The sequence below is a fragment of the Rhinatrema bivittatum genome, chromosome 1 (genome assembly GCF_901001135.1).
Source record: "Rhinatrema bivittatum chromosome 1, aRhiBiv1.1, whole genome shotgun sequence".
NCBI lineage: Eukaryota > Metazoa > Chordata > Amphibia > Gymnophiona > Rhinatrematidae > Rhinatrema > Rhinatrema bivittatum.
This window is the reverse complement of record NC_042615.1, coordinates 61,698,885-61,712,905: the sequence shown is the minus strand read 5'-3', so window position 1 is coordinate 61,712,905 and position 14,021 is coordinate 61,698,885. Positions and strand designations below refer to the sequence as shown.

Genomic DNA, 14,021 nt, shown 5'->3' with positions numbered 1-14,021 from the left:
AGGGCCTTTATCTTCGCCGCAAATGGAGCACACTCCGCAAACAGAGAGCGTCCTCACTCGGGCCTGCTGGACATGATAATCTAGATATCACATGTAACATCTCTTCCTATCTCCCTCTTTAATATTGAAATGTATTTTCCTTCTTGGATTTCTATTTTCCCATTTCTACTGTGTTATCTCACGCTAGCTTGATGGTACCTTGTTATAGAGTCCATCAGGCTAGGGTGAGAGAATATAGTACAAAATTTCATCTTTGTGAGACTTTCCTCACTCCAAATGTTAAATCTTCACCAAGGTGTACTGTGCTATTCATATGTCTCACTCTACATGAGAAACTGGCCCTTAAAGCACCACCAACACCTCACCTTGACCTATTAGATGGCCCTCCTATAGAGATATAAATACTTCATTACTATGAGGACCTTGCAGAGAGTCTCTCTCACTCTCAATCTCTCACACTCTCACTCTCTCTCTATGCCAAAAAGAGGGATTATTGCTGGGTGTGATACGTGTTACTGCACCACGCGATACTACCGATGTGAAGTGTTACCACTTAGTGCAGTAATTCTAACATTTCCCTAAACACACCCCTTTTTCTTCTCATGGGCATTATCAATGCGTTAACGCATTTTCATGAATCTAGGGGTAAGTCAGTAATATGCTTGAAATTCTAAGTAAATCTATTGTTAGCTGCTCTTTTCCTGACTAGGATAATCAGTAACTTAAAATAAACAATTTCCCTCCTTTAACACAATTTCAACTTTAAAAGAAATATTTTCTTCAACAAATGAATTAACTTCTTGCTCAATTTATTGATCCCAACTGCTCAGTTTATTGTTCCCAAACTCTTAATAAATACTGAGAGTAAATAAATCTTTGTGCCAACTATCACTTCTCTCTTTTACAAAGAATCAGTGCACTCTGCCAAAACCCTTGGTGGTGTGTTAGATTCATACTAGAGATATGCATTCATTTGAAAAAAAAGTGTAAAATGTGATGAATGAGCCCATTTTCATTTCATTTCAAAAGAAGCAAAAAAGAAAAGGTGAATTTTTTATTTTTAGCAAATAGGGTGCACTGTTTTGCTAATACTGCCCTATTTCCCAAAAACAAAGCACGAGAAAATGAAAAAAATAAAATAAAAACCCTGAAAACGAACAAAAATAATCCAATAAAACAAAGATGAAGAAATTACTGTGAACATGCTTAATTCGTACCTAAGTTTAAAAGTAATCACATTTCAAATGTTGTGTTCTTTCTTCTATATATAGTGCCTACACAGCATTCATTTTTTTTTTGGCAGAGATGATATGGCCACTTTGATTCAGTCACTGGCCTTAATCAGGCTAGACTACTGTAATTCTTTATATACAAATCTGCCTCTTAGTCAGTTGATCCACTTTCTGCTGGTCCAGAACACTGTGCCACATTTGCAGCTGCATTTAGATTTATGAGTATATTTCATCAGCTTTAAAGTTTCTGCATTGGCTTTCATTTGCTTGTAGAGTTCAGCTTAAATTGCTTCTTCTGTCTTTAAGACCTTGACTAGTGGTGTGCTAAAAGGGTGAGTGGTAAGTCCCCAGTGTATTTGTAGGTGACGTTGAGGAAGGGTTAGAAGGAAAGCCTACAAAGTCTTGGGAGGAGAAGTGAGGGGGGGGGGGGGGGTGAGGAGCTAAAAATGCTTATGGGCAGGAGTCCCAGGCCTTTTAAGTGCCTAGCAACGCCTCTGCTCAAGGTTGCTAGTCAGCATGGCAGAGCAGTTGGAAAAGTTAATAGTATAGTTGGGTGCATAAAGTGAGGTATCACTAGCAGAAAGAAGGAAGAAATATTTCCTCTGGTGAGGCTCTGCCTTGAGAACTGTGTTTTTAGTTTTGGAACACTATCTTCTAAAAGACATTGACAAGGTAGAGGACGTTCAAAAGAGGGCTATCAAAATAGTGCACTTTATAGCAGAATGAAGGGAAAGGAAAATATACATACATTCAAATATCTTGCAAGTTTCAGTAAACTATTAGAAGGTAGTGTTTTCCATTGCATGAAAATGCAAGGACAAGGAATTATATGAAATACAGAAATGTGAGAAAAAGCTTTTTCATTAAGAAACAGAAACATAGAAAAATAGAAATGACAGCAGAAGACCAAACGGCCCATCCAGTCTGCCCAGCAAGCTTTCGCACCGTTTCTCTTGGCTCTTAGTAACCATTTTTATTCTATTTCCCTTCCACCCCCGCCATTAATGTAGAGAGCAGTGTTGGAACTGCATCTAAGTGAAATAGCTTAATTAGTTAGGGGTAGTAACCACTGCAATAAGCAAGCTACACCCATGCTTATCTGTTTATCCAGACTATGTAATTCATTCCTTGTTGATTGTTGCCTGAATATAGATCCACCTTTCTTCATCCCCTCCCCTGCCGTTGAAGCGGAGAGCCATGCTGGCTATGCATTGAAAGTGAAGTATCAGTCTTGCTCCCCTGGCACTGAAGCAGAGAGCTATGCTGGATGCGTGTGAAGTGTCAAACTTTCTCCCCTGCCGTTGAAGCAGAGAGCCATGCTGGCTATGCATTGAAAGTGAAGTATCTGTCTTGCTCCCCTGCCGTTGAAGCAGAGGGCTATGCTGGCTTTGCATTGAAAGTGAAGTATAAGCATATTTGGTTTGGGGTAGTAACCGCTGTAACAAGCAAGCTACTCCCCGCTTTTTTGTGAATGCAAATCCTTTTTTCCACATTTCCTCATTGCCGCTGAAGCTTAGAGCAATGTTGGAGTCGCATAAACTGTGTGTATGTTTATTGAATAAGGGTATTATCACCAAGTTGTAGCCGTCATTCCCGTGAGCCACCCACTCTTCATTCACAACATCTAGACTTTATGGATCCACAGAGTTTATCCTGTGGTGGTGGATGGCTGGAACAGTTTTCCAGCAGAAGTTAGAGGAGCCCGAACAGTGGCAGAATTCAAACATACAAGGGGACTTTAGTGGCAGGGGGGGAGAACACCACAGATTAAGCAAAAGCTGTGACTGCACAGTGGGCAGGCACAAGACGTTTATTGGATCGACCAAGTGGTCCTTTTCTGCTGATACCTTCTGTATTTCTATGAAGTGTGCACCTCCATTAAACTATTAGATTACTTATCTATAATTGTCAGTTTTTGTGAAGCTGCAGTGCAATATCTAACACTGCATCACATGCAAGTTTCTGTTAGATATGATTGTTTCTAATGCATATCACTGCATAGCAGCATACAGTTCTCTAATTTCAGTTCATTTTTAATGAAAAATTCCTTGACGTTGACTATTCTGAAAATATCATTAGATCCTAATTGATAACATTAAATATATAGCTGCTCAGTAACCCATTCTGATGTGGTTTTTGTCCTTGCTCTTAATGGCTATTTGGGGAGGGTTGCACGGAGATCTGCTGTAGCAGTATCACTTTATAGTCTGACATGCAGCTAATTTGTATAAAGCTACATCCTACTCACTCTCTCAAAAGGTTACTGCAGTACCTATCCTTTATTTCAGAAAGAATGTAGCAGAAGGAAGAGGAGTTTTGTGATGGGGATTCTCCAAGTGGGAAAGAATACATTGGGAGGTATTGCAGTGATGAGACTTTCGCTCTTCCTCCAAATAAAAAAAATATCTGCTTCATACCCCAATATGTAATGATGTTTCCTGACAGATTACAGTATTTTGTGTTGATTGTCAGGCAGTGTCTGGATCAGCAGTTTTCAAAAGATGTCTGATTTACCTTACCTTCAAGTAGATATAGTAATCTGTGTGATAAAACTGTGCGCTGAAATACAGTGCGCAGTTTAACACACAGATTAATATATTTTTTTAAATTAAAGATGCAGTAAGCTAATGCTCTGCTAATGTATTGGGAGTTTAAAAAAAATGTGCACAGACCTAAAAATTAGCATTCAGCACTGGCCGAACACGCATTTTAAACCTCACTGGTGACATCCATTATATCAGACATGACCTGTCATTTCACACACGCTGAACTCGAAAGATAAACAAAAATCCGGGATCGTGCTTTACAAAACAAGCACAACCATCCGACTTCACCCGTGATACCAAAATATATATGTTTTCAAAAGGACTTCAGTATTTAAGGAATCCTCGTTTTTTCCCTGCCTGATCTACCCAACCTTCCCCATGGAGGACGACAGCGAAAAAAGAAAGCTGGAGGAGTGGTCTATTTATCAACCTCCAGTAAAAGAGGAAGAGAGGGGAAGTGTGAACATTGAATGGTGTGGAGGGCAGCCTGCCCCCACCTTATAATCTCACTCTCTCATAGCCAGCCAGAGTATTGTCAGAAGCTGAACCAAGACCATGAAAAGTCATTTTTCTGCCGCCCATGGACTGAGATTTCCTGACCTGTCTTCATGGGAGACCAATGTTGACTGAGCAGATAGTAAAAAGCTTCTGAATTGGGAACGTGCTGCTCCTGTTCCAATGCCGCCAGCTTCCGCACAGGCTGCAGCTTGCCCTCTGCAGGAGAGGGGAGGGGAAACTTTAGGCCCTAACTAGCACAGATCAGCCTTTTTATTCCATATTTGACCTGGTATTTTCCAAAGGCAGAAGGATATGTCTTCACAGAACCCACCCACCCACGTTTCCTAGGAGTTGGCTTCTTTATTTAGCTAAATTAAAGAAGCGAGAGGGTCCTCGTACAATGCCCTAGATGCAGGGCATGGTCTGTACATGCTCAATAGAGATTTGAAAGCTCTAAAAGCTATGAAGTTGTTTTTTCGGCTAGGCTCCTATATGGTGACATCACCCACCAGTGAAGATTTAAATCCTGCTTGCCTTGGAGAACACCTAGTATAACTAACTTTCATATACTACTTTATGGACATTTTTCTTTTGACCTACTTACTCAGATTTTAAATATTTATAAATGATAGTACATTTTTTAAAATGAAAATTGAAAGTTATAAAAAAAAAAAAAAAAGCCTTGTATACATGTTGAAACTATACTTTATTTTGTTTTAGGTGGTGACCGGGTCCGGTCGTCAGGATGCTCAGAAAACGGATGCAGAGTATCGAAAACTCTTTGATTTGTCTCTTCAGGGACTGCAGCTTCTATCCCAGTGGAGTGCACATGTCATGGAAGTGGTATGTTGCCTAAAACATGGACAGGATACCCCTTTTTTGGTTAATTCTATAATCCCTCAGGAAAACAGATTAAATCTGTGATGTGTTGAAGAGTACAGATTTAACCCTAATGTTCTCTATCTCAATCAGGCTGATACAGAACGGTGCATTCGGCCGAGTGCACCGTTTAGCCCCCGTTTGGCTGCGTATTTTTGACGCGCTATTATTACCCCTTATACTGTAAGGGGTAATAGCACGTGGGAAAACATGCGGCCAATCCGCCCCCCCCCCCCAAAATGTTCATTTCAGACGGCACCAGGCACGTGTACAAAAAAGAAGAAAAAAACTGCTTTTCTGAACACCCTCCGACTTAATATCATAGCGATATTAAGTCAGAGGCCCCAAAAATTTAAAAGAAAAAAAACAAACTTCTTAAAAAAAAAAAAAAAAAATCTGCTCACGGCCCGCAGGTTGGAAAACGGATGCTCAATTATGCCGGCATCCGTTTTTCCGAACCCGTGGCTGTCAGCTGATTAGACAACCGACGCCGGTAAAATGAAGCGTCGGCTGTCAGACCCGCTGACAGCCGCCGCTTCTGCTAATAGGGAGGCGCTAGGGACGCGCTAACGCAGGCCCTAATTTAAATAAAGAATCGGGCGCCCAGGAGAGGTGCCTGGGCATGCGTCGGGAGAGCGGGTGCTTGCCTTGGAGCACCGGCTCTCCTGCGGAGTTTACTGAATCGGCCTGAATGATTGTGGCCTGAATGCTAATACTAGCAAAGTGTTTGGATGAAATGGGCTTCTCAAAAGTTACAATAGGAAATACTCACCCTCTTATAAATAGGCCAAATGTAACAAAGGGTTTTCCCCACGTTGTTCCTGTGAGAATAATACTTTGAAAAATAGCAGTCAATCTGAACAGATGTACTCCCTCCTCCTTCTTATTTCTCTCTCATGTCTTGCCCTTCCTTACTTACTGCTTTCTCTTTCATTGGCTTACATCTTATTTTAAAAGAAATTTCATAAGGTCTGGTGTGCTTATTTTCTAAATTGAAGTTCTTTTCCTTGTTTGATATATTTCTTGTTATCTTTATCCACCTGTGTGAATTACAGTATTCATGGAAGCTTGTGCATCCAACTGACAAGTACTCCAATAAAGACTGCCCAGACAATGCCGAGGAGTATGAAAGAGCAACACGATACAATTATACTAGTGAAGAGAAGTTTGCACTAGTGGAGGTAGGATATAGGTAGTTTTTATGTATAGTTGAAGGAAATATGTCGAAATGTATTCAACACCATTGAACTTTCAAAAGTTAAAAGCTCACCTATTTAAATTAATATTTCTTGATTCCTGAACTTAAATGTATTTATTTATAGGTTCTATAGTCCGCAACTTCCTTTCTCCTAGGACAAGCAGGATGGCAGTCCTCACACATGGATGACATCAGATGGAGTCCTGCACGGAACTTTTATCTCAAAGATTTCTAGAGTTTTCAGCATGCCCTACTGAGCATGTGCAGCTGTAGTCATCACCCTTCTCCATAGGTAGAGTCCCTCAGTCTCTTCTTTTCCGTGGAGCTGTCATCTCGTGGTTCTGGAACTCGTGCTTTTTTTTTGTTGTTATTAAAATGTTTTTCACTGTATTCAGCTTTGCTCTCTTCTTACAGTTATGTAAGTGATTTTTTTTCTAGAGCTGCAGCTTTTCTTGTAGTTTGTTCTTTTTCCAACTGTCTACCAGCCACATGGTGGGTACTCCCCTGTGCAGCCTGACAGTCTGTTACAAAAACCTGCAAGAGCAGTTTTTGTTTTTTTTATTTGTGTCCTCTTTGCTCTGTCTGTTTTCTTTTTTTCCACAGTGCTGGCATGACTGGACTATGTAGTCCCTCTGTGATCCGTGTAGGTCTCTGAGCATGGGGACTTGCCTGAGTTCTACCCGGGCTGGAGTTCCATGGCGGTTCATCAATCGCTCGGCATCGGTGGATTCAGATGGTGGAAGGATTGAGGACTATGCCATTTCTGTGGGGAGAAGAGCTCATCCTCCCCATGTCTCGAGGAAATAGTCTCCATGGGCGGGAGCCCTGGATGATATTGTCTTCCCTTCTGCTTGCCAGCCTTGGCAATGCAGTCTCCCTGGGAGAGAGAATGTGTGGACCCTGGGCTAGCAGCTTGCTGCCGCACTTTGGTGCCATGCCCATGAAAGGTTGCCCAATCACAGCTGTGACCAGTGCACCGTTTGTCCGACGCATCAATGTCAGGACTGTCAGGGACGGGGCCCATCTTCGGGTACTATGATCCCCTTGATGCTGACGAAGTCCAGGGTCACCCTCGTTGCGTCAAGGTGTGTGACCACCCACAGTAGCCTTTGGTGCCGTCGGCATTGGAACTGGAGTCTCACTGCACCGGTTTCGGTATCAAGGCCTTGATGCCCTCTGTGCTGTGGTGCTGTTATACGGTGCACTCGATGATACTGTGCCCTCTGCACTCTACGTCATGATGCACTAGATGCCACGGTGCCTTCGGTGCACTCGATACCTTGGCATGGTGCCCTCTGTGCACTTGATCGCTTGGCAAGGTGCACTCAATGCCATGGTGCTTTCATTGCACTCTGTGCTCTTGATGCAGTTGATGCCTCTGTGCCTTCAGGGCACTCAATCCCTCAGCATGATGCCCTCAGTTCTGCGTTCTGAACGGTTGATAGTTTCTATATGGTCTTCGAGAAAAGGGTTGTCTACAAGATGTATGAAAATATCTCTTGGAAGATGCTGGTGGTGTTAAAGACTGTACTGCAAGCGCTTAATCCTTTAACTTGCTAACTGTATCATTATCTCCCATACATGGGAGATTAGCTAACTTATGTAACTCCTCTCGTATGGCACTGGCCTTAAGCCAAGCTAACCTACATGCCGCTATTGCCGTTGCTCGAGAAGAGTTCTCAAATCCCTCGTATACTGCCCTAACCAAGTGACGCAAGCATTCCTCCATGTCTGAAATAGGGGAAGGGATATTATCCCCTGTCACTGTAAACATTCCTTTAGCTGCTTATATACATCTGTACCATGTAGAATTGGTGATGATGTATGCGTGCTGTTAGCATTGCATTTTGATAGACTCGTTTAGCGAAATCATCTAGACATTTGTTATCTTTGCCAGGGGGGTTGGAGGCATGTGTCTTCGACGTCCTGGATCTCTGCAATGCTGACTCCATTACAATGGACTCATGTCTGGTAATTGTGGAGTGGAATATGCAGAAGGTTTTTGCAGTTTAAATTTTAAGTCAGTTTTTCTAGACACTGCTGATAATGTAAATGGAGTTTCCCATGATTTCTGAAGAACACTGTGTAACACATTGTGTGGTGGAAGTGAAGTGGGTTCTCCAGGGGTATCGAAAATCTTTAATAGACCCAATGTCTCCGCTCTGGGTTCTGGTAATTTCTGCACTTCCAACTTTAAAATGGTTCCCATCTTATCCACAAACTTTGGATAAGAAAGATCCTCTGGGGGAGAATACGGTTCCGCAGGTTGTTCCAGCGGGTCAGACGGGTACATGGTGGTGGAGTAAGGCGAAGATTGTGATGAGATAGTCTCTTTGAGAAGATGGTGAGCGAACTGGCGAGAAGGGCGGAGAGTGTAGCGGAACCGATACTGGTTCCTCTCGGGTTATTTGGGACTGTTCCATTGGAACCTCGTGAGTAGATGAGGATTCCGGTGGTAATGTAAAGGAAGATTTAAGCGTATCAAAAAATCCCACTAGGGATTGTGTAAGGTCCCAAAATGCTTTTGTGGTGTGTGGTGGCATTGGGGGGCGCTCTTGAGATGCTCCCAACTTTGCTGAAATATCTGGTTGGGTTGACTGCGGGGTAAGAGGCCATGAGCTGTTGTCCCCGTTTGATTGGCTACTATGCCCGCCCAACTGGTGTTCAGATAAGTCTCTGTCCGTTGACCTGGAGATAGAATGAGGGGAAGTAGAAGACGAACCTCGTATTATCCGTGTATTTGAACGGCTAGAGCTTTCTGACCTTCTTTTATGATGGGAGGAAGATGAGGTTGTGTGAGACCTGGCGACGTTTATGTCCGTGACCATGATCTCGTCTGGAGGAGGAAGAAGAATCCCTATGGTACTTAGATCTTTTCCTTCAGTCTGAATGTCTACTATCCTTCAGAGAATCCCTCCCGGATATAGATCTTTTTGAAGATGTACGACTTAATGTTGAGGATTGTCTTTGGTGTCTCGATAGGGACTCCAATTGCTGTGTGAGCCCTTTCTGCACTGTGAGCTCCCTTTGTGATGTGCTAGGAGCCGGCTCCGGAGTTTTTTGCTCCGATGGTCGCGTCTCTCGCAACCCCGGTCTCCATTCCGGTTTCTTCGGCTCCAGTTGCACCTTTTTAGGTGCTGGTTGCGGCTTCTCCGATGTCAGCCTTGGTTTTTTTCACCAACTGCCGCTCTCTCGGCACCGGCTCCGGCCTCCTCGGCGCTGGCTCTGGCCTTTTCAGGGCCGTCTCCCGCTTCTTCAACGCCGGCTCTGGCCTCGATGTTCCTTGTTCCGGTGTCCTCGGCGCCGAATCTGTTGTCTTCGACTGATCATGTTGTTCCTGATGAGCGGTGCTTTTTTGCCGGCGCTGCCTGTATCGGTTTGTCTCTCGGCCCCACCTGGGAAACTGACAGCTCAATATGTAATATAGGCCGCTGTTTCCTCGGCACCTCTGGATCCCTGTGATCCCGTACATGGTTCGAAGATAGTCAGGCCCGCTTTTTATCTGAGGTTGATTTGGACAGTGAGACTCTCGGCCTGTCCAATGGTTTCAACCCAGATCCCTGGGTTTCCTCCTGGACCTTGGGCCGCTTGTCCTTACCTCCAGTCCTGGAGGTCTGTGGGTCCCATGACGATGCTCTCTTCTTTGGCGGCGGTGCCAGCGACCCTGGCCCTGGCGAAGAATGAGTCGTCGACGATCTGTCTTCCATCGAGAGTTCGAGCATCCTATAGGCCCTATGGCATCGTGCTCGCGGGGACATTCTTTCACAAAAATCACAATCCGACTGATTGTGATCCGGTCCCAAACAGCAGTAGCAGCGATCATGCCCGTCGATGATGGACATGATCTTACCGCAGGGACACGGCTTAAAGCCCGAGGGCTTTTTCGACATTTCTCTCCAAAAAAAAATAGCAAGAAGTGTGAGGAGAATTTAGCTCCGCGTGCGGAAAAAACAGACTGAGGAGAATCTGTTACTTTCCTGCGCGGGAACTCACATGCAACCGCAGAGACTGAAAAAATCTACACTCTGCTTCTTAAGCTCCGCCTCCTGGGCCCTGATTGGCAGTTCCCATGACAGCATAGCTAATTCATCCTGCTATCTACGGAAACACCGTTTACGGTAAGCAAACTTGCTTTTCCTTTCTCAGCAGAGCATATATCTTTGCCCTCTACCAGTCCCTGGGTCTCTGTTCTTGATAAATGTTGTTTCTCTGATTCGGAGCCCCGAGCCTCTGAATCGGCGCGTCTCCTTGGAGGACAAAGCAGGGTGCGGCATCGGCGGTCAATAGACCGTCTTCAGCAGGGGCCCTTCTAAGGATTGCAGTGGCGACCTTTGCTCTCCTAGGCTGGCTACCTGTGGGTGGGTTGGTCACGTTGTCAATCGGTGATTGTGCCTGAACTCTCCTTTGGGAGGATGCTAGATCCCGATCCTGCTGCTTCCCTCTCCCTTCTGGAAGGAGAGACTCGACTGGGTTCCAGGGCAGCCCTTTCAGATTTCCTTCTCGACACCCGACTATGCACCCCTTCAAGGGGTGTCCCTCATTTTCCGTACCTGGACGAGGTATGCCACTGCACCAGCCCCGAGAATAGTCGAGACTGGCACCAGCCCCGAGAATAGTCGAGAATACCACTCTCCCTTGGGCGCTCTAAGACGCAGCAAGTCTATCATGAGGGAGCCTGTTCAGTGTTGCTCCCCGGTGATCCTCCAGGGTTCCCCCTGTTCGGGAGCAACTTTGGAATCTGCTGGACTCAGCGATCTTTAAGGAAGATGCTCACTATCATCGGTCATTCCTGCCCGCAGAACCCTCCTCTGTGAGGAGAGTTTCAGTCTATCAGCTGGACGATTGTGCCTTTCACCCTATTGCCATGTCCACGGCTGATGGAGTTGGGGGCTGAGTCCCCCACAATAGAAGCACTGCCCTTTGCTTGCAGTAGCGTGCAAGCTGTTTTTCCCCTTTTTCAGGACAGGGGAGTCTTCGGTCCCCTGTCCCTTTTTCAGGACAGGGGAGTCTTCGGTCATACAACGTTGTCCATTGCTGAGCCATGTGCTTCCTTAGGGAGGGCAAGTTTCTCCCCTGGGGTAATGGCGCTCAGTTTCTGCAGTTTCAAAAAGACTGAGTGCTTCATCTCAGTGGATTACTCCCTGCTTGTTTTGGCAGTGAGTTGTTCGCTTGGGGTTGATACGACAGCCGGGTGACTTGTGCTTGCCCTGGCAGTCCTCCGATCTTCCTCCTTGTGCTCGTCATTCCTTCCAACTTCCAATTGGATTGTCAAGGGGTAGGTAAAGCTAAGGCACCCTTGGTATATCTCTGTAAACCTGAGGTACAATCCTCACAAAACCCTCCCGCCTCCCCTGGGAGTTGGTTTCTCCATGGTTTCTGCTATATCATGGACTGAGGGGGCAGCTGCACATGCTCATTAGGGCATGCTGAAAGCTCTAGAATCTTTGAGATCAAAGTTCTGTGCCGGGCTCCATCCGATGATGTCACCCATGTGTGAGCACTAACATCCTGCTGTTCTAAGACACCTGTTACAGGGTAAGCAACTCTGCTATATGAAATGTTCAGTGTGGATCATGTATTTACATCCATAATTCAACATGCATAACTAGCATACACATATAATAACACACAAAATACCAAATAAAACAAAAACAATCAAGTTAATTATAGACCTGCTTAAAAAGGCTTTCATCTTTGTGTTAACTTTTCCTTAGTTTATTTTCAATTTCAGTTTCCTCTCCTTTTTTTGTTAACTTTGTAAGTAGATGTAAGAAAAATTTCTAACTTTTTAATTTCACCTTGACTAGAAGAGAAACAGGTTCTATATGACAGAGTTCTGCTGAATTTTTATCTCAAATCTATTGCTTTCAGTTTGTTTAGAAAAAATGTCAGCCTGATTACAACACAAATTTTAATCATTCTGACTTCCCAGTCACAGTTACTTCAGGAAACAAAACACTGCTTGCATCCTCACTGCCTTTGGCAATTGTGCAAAATGTTTTGCTTGTTGAACATAAAATAAGGCTTTCATACCATTGTATTTAATCTTAGCGTGATTATTTTTATAAAATGGAGCAGTTTTAATAAAACCACCAACTTATGGCAGTACAGGGGCATTTTGTAAATAAGTTCAAGATACAACAGAAATGGTTCTGTATTTTAAATTTCAGATGTGTGTTATATGCCCTTTCAGGATGCAATAATTAATGCTTTCTGGTCAATACATCTGTGTTCTACAGATGTACCTAATTACTGACTTGACTTTAATTGTAGGTTGTGTTGCTTTCTTTTATTGTAGTGTAGAGTTCTAGTAGCTATGGATTGGTCCTGGAGAAAGTGAGTCTTAGTAGCTTAGAAGAGCCAACAAATAAGATGTTCGTACATGCGCTTTCTAGAACTCAAAGGCATTTTTCAGATTATTTGTAATCTTCATCAACAAGCAAGATAAATCAGCCATGCAAGTGGGTGATGCCTGGCACTAATGCAGAATATTTATTCCACCGCTGTTGAAAATCCTAAAAGGACTTTGTTGTTGCTGCTCTTGAACGGGACCCCTCCGTCCTTTTTCTGTCCCTGTATCTAGTTGGAAGGGTTTTTCTTCTCACCTCTTTAGAAACGTTCATTTAAGCTACTTCAGTTATTTTTCTTCCTCCTTTTCGAGCCCTCATATTTCATTAGAGCAGACAGTGCAGCAGATAGCAATATTTAATTGTTTTTCTGTCTCATGTGCTGGGCCCCAGGAATTTTGTTCTTATCCGCTTGGAATGACATTGAAAAACAAGTAGAATATAAGTATTTTAAATAAATAAATAATCCTTGTGTGGCCCGAACCAGTAATCTTAGTATTTTTCTCACTACAGTTTGATCTTTAGATTTTGCTTTGTTTGTTTTCCTCACTATGTCTCAGAAGGAAGCCAATGATTTCAAGTGTTTGGGCTAGAACCTGATGGGTATTTGACATCTGCTCAAGATTCTCACCGAGGGCCATCAAGTTCTGAAAACCGAAATTCCTGGACATCTTTGGCATGATTCCAAAGACCAGTAAATCTTCCTCAGCACTGATGGCACAGATAGAGAACCCAGAAACTGCACCATCTGTTGACAGCCCTTTGGCATTGAGAAGTCAAACTTTTATACATCAGTACTTCCAAAGCCAAAACTCAAGTCCTGGTTCAGCAAGGGGCCAGTTATGTTCAAGAACACACTTTTGAAGCATTCTTCAGACAGTGAGCTCATTGCAGCTGCCTTGGACTTTGACAGTGTTGAGCACCCACACTGCCTCCTAAGCTATGGGGGACTTCTGCGGGGTGTGCTAGTAATCACTGAATACCATCAGCCAGTAAGAGAAATATAATAGGAGTGCTTACCAAGCAATGTAGAGTAAACACTAGCTCAGAGTTCCCAAGCCATTCCAGTCAGTTAAATACATCACTGCATCAATAGGTTCCTTTGCACAGCATTTTCCAACTGTTTTGTATTATAATTTTATCTCACATATGCTAATAAGCCTGGATTCTTTTAAGTCATATGATGTCTTGTAAATTGAGCCCAGAAGGCAGAAACAAAACTTAATGTTGACCTTTAATATACTGGTTAACCTTTATCATCCTTTAACATTTCAACAGCCTTGAATATTTCTACTTCTCTGATTAGTGCAATCTTTGTTTT

At 43.6% G+C, this 14,021-nt stretch overlaps 1 protein-coding gene across 3 annotated transcripts in view; it reads left to right on the top strand.

Moving 5' to 3' along the window:
* CYFIP1 (cytoplasmic FMR1 interacting protein 1) overlaps window positions 1-14,021 on the top strand; it is a 250,653-nt gene that overhangs the window by 91,587 nt on the left and 145,045 nt on the right. For all 3 annotated transcript variants that reach the window (XM_029611029.1, XM_029610852.1, XM_029610940.1), the window contains exons 12-13: window positions 4,997-5,119; window positions 6,211-6,336. In XM_029611029.1, coding sequence (XP_029466889.1) covers window positions 4,997-5,119; window positions 6,211-6,336 — 249 coding nt within the window. The remainder of the gene's footprint in view (window positions 1-4,996; window positions 5,120-6,210; window positions 6,337-14,021) is intronic.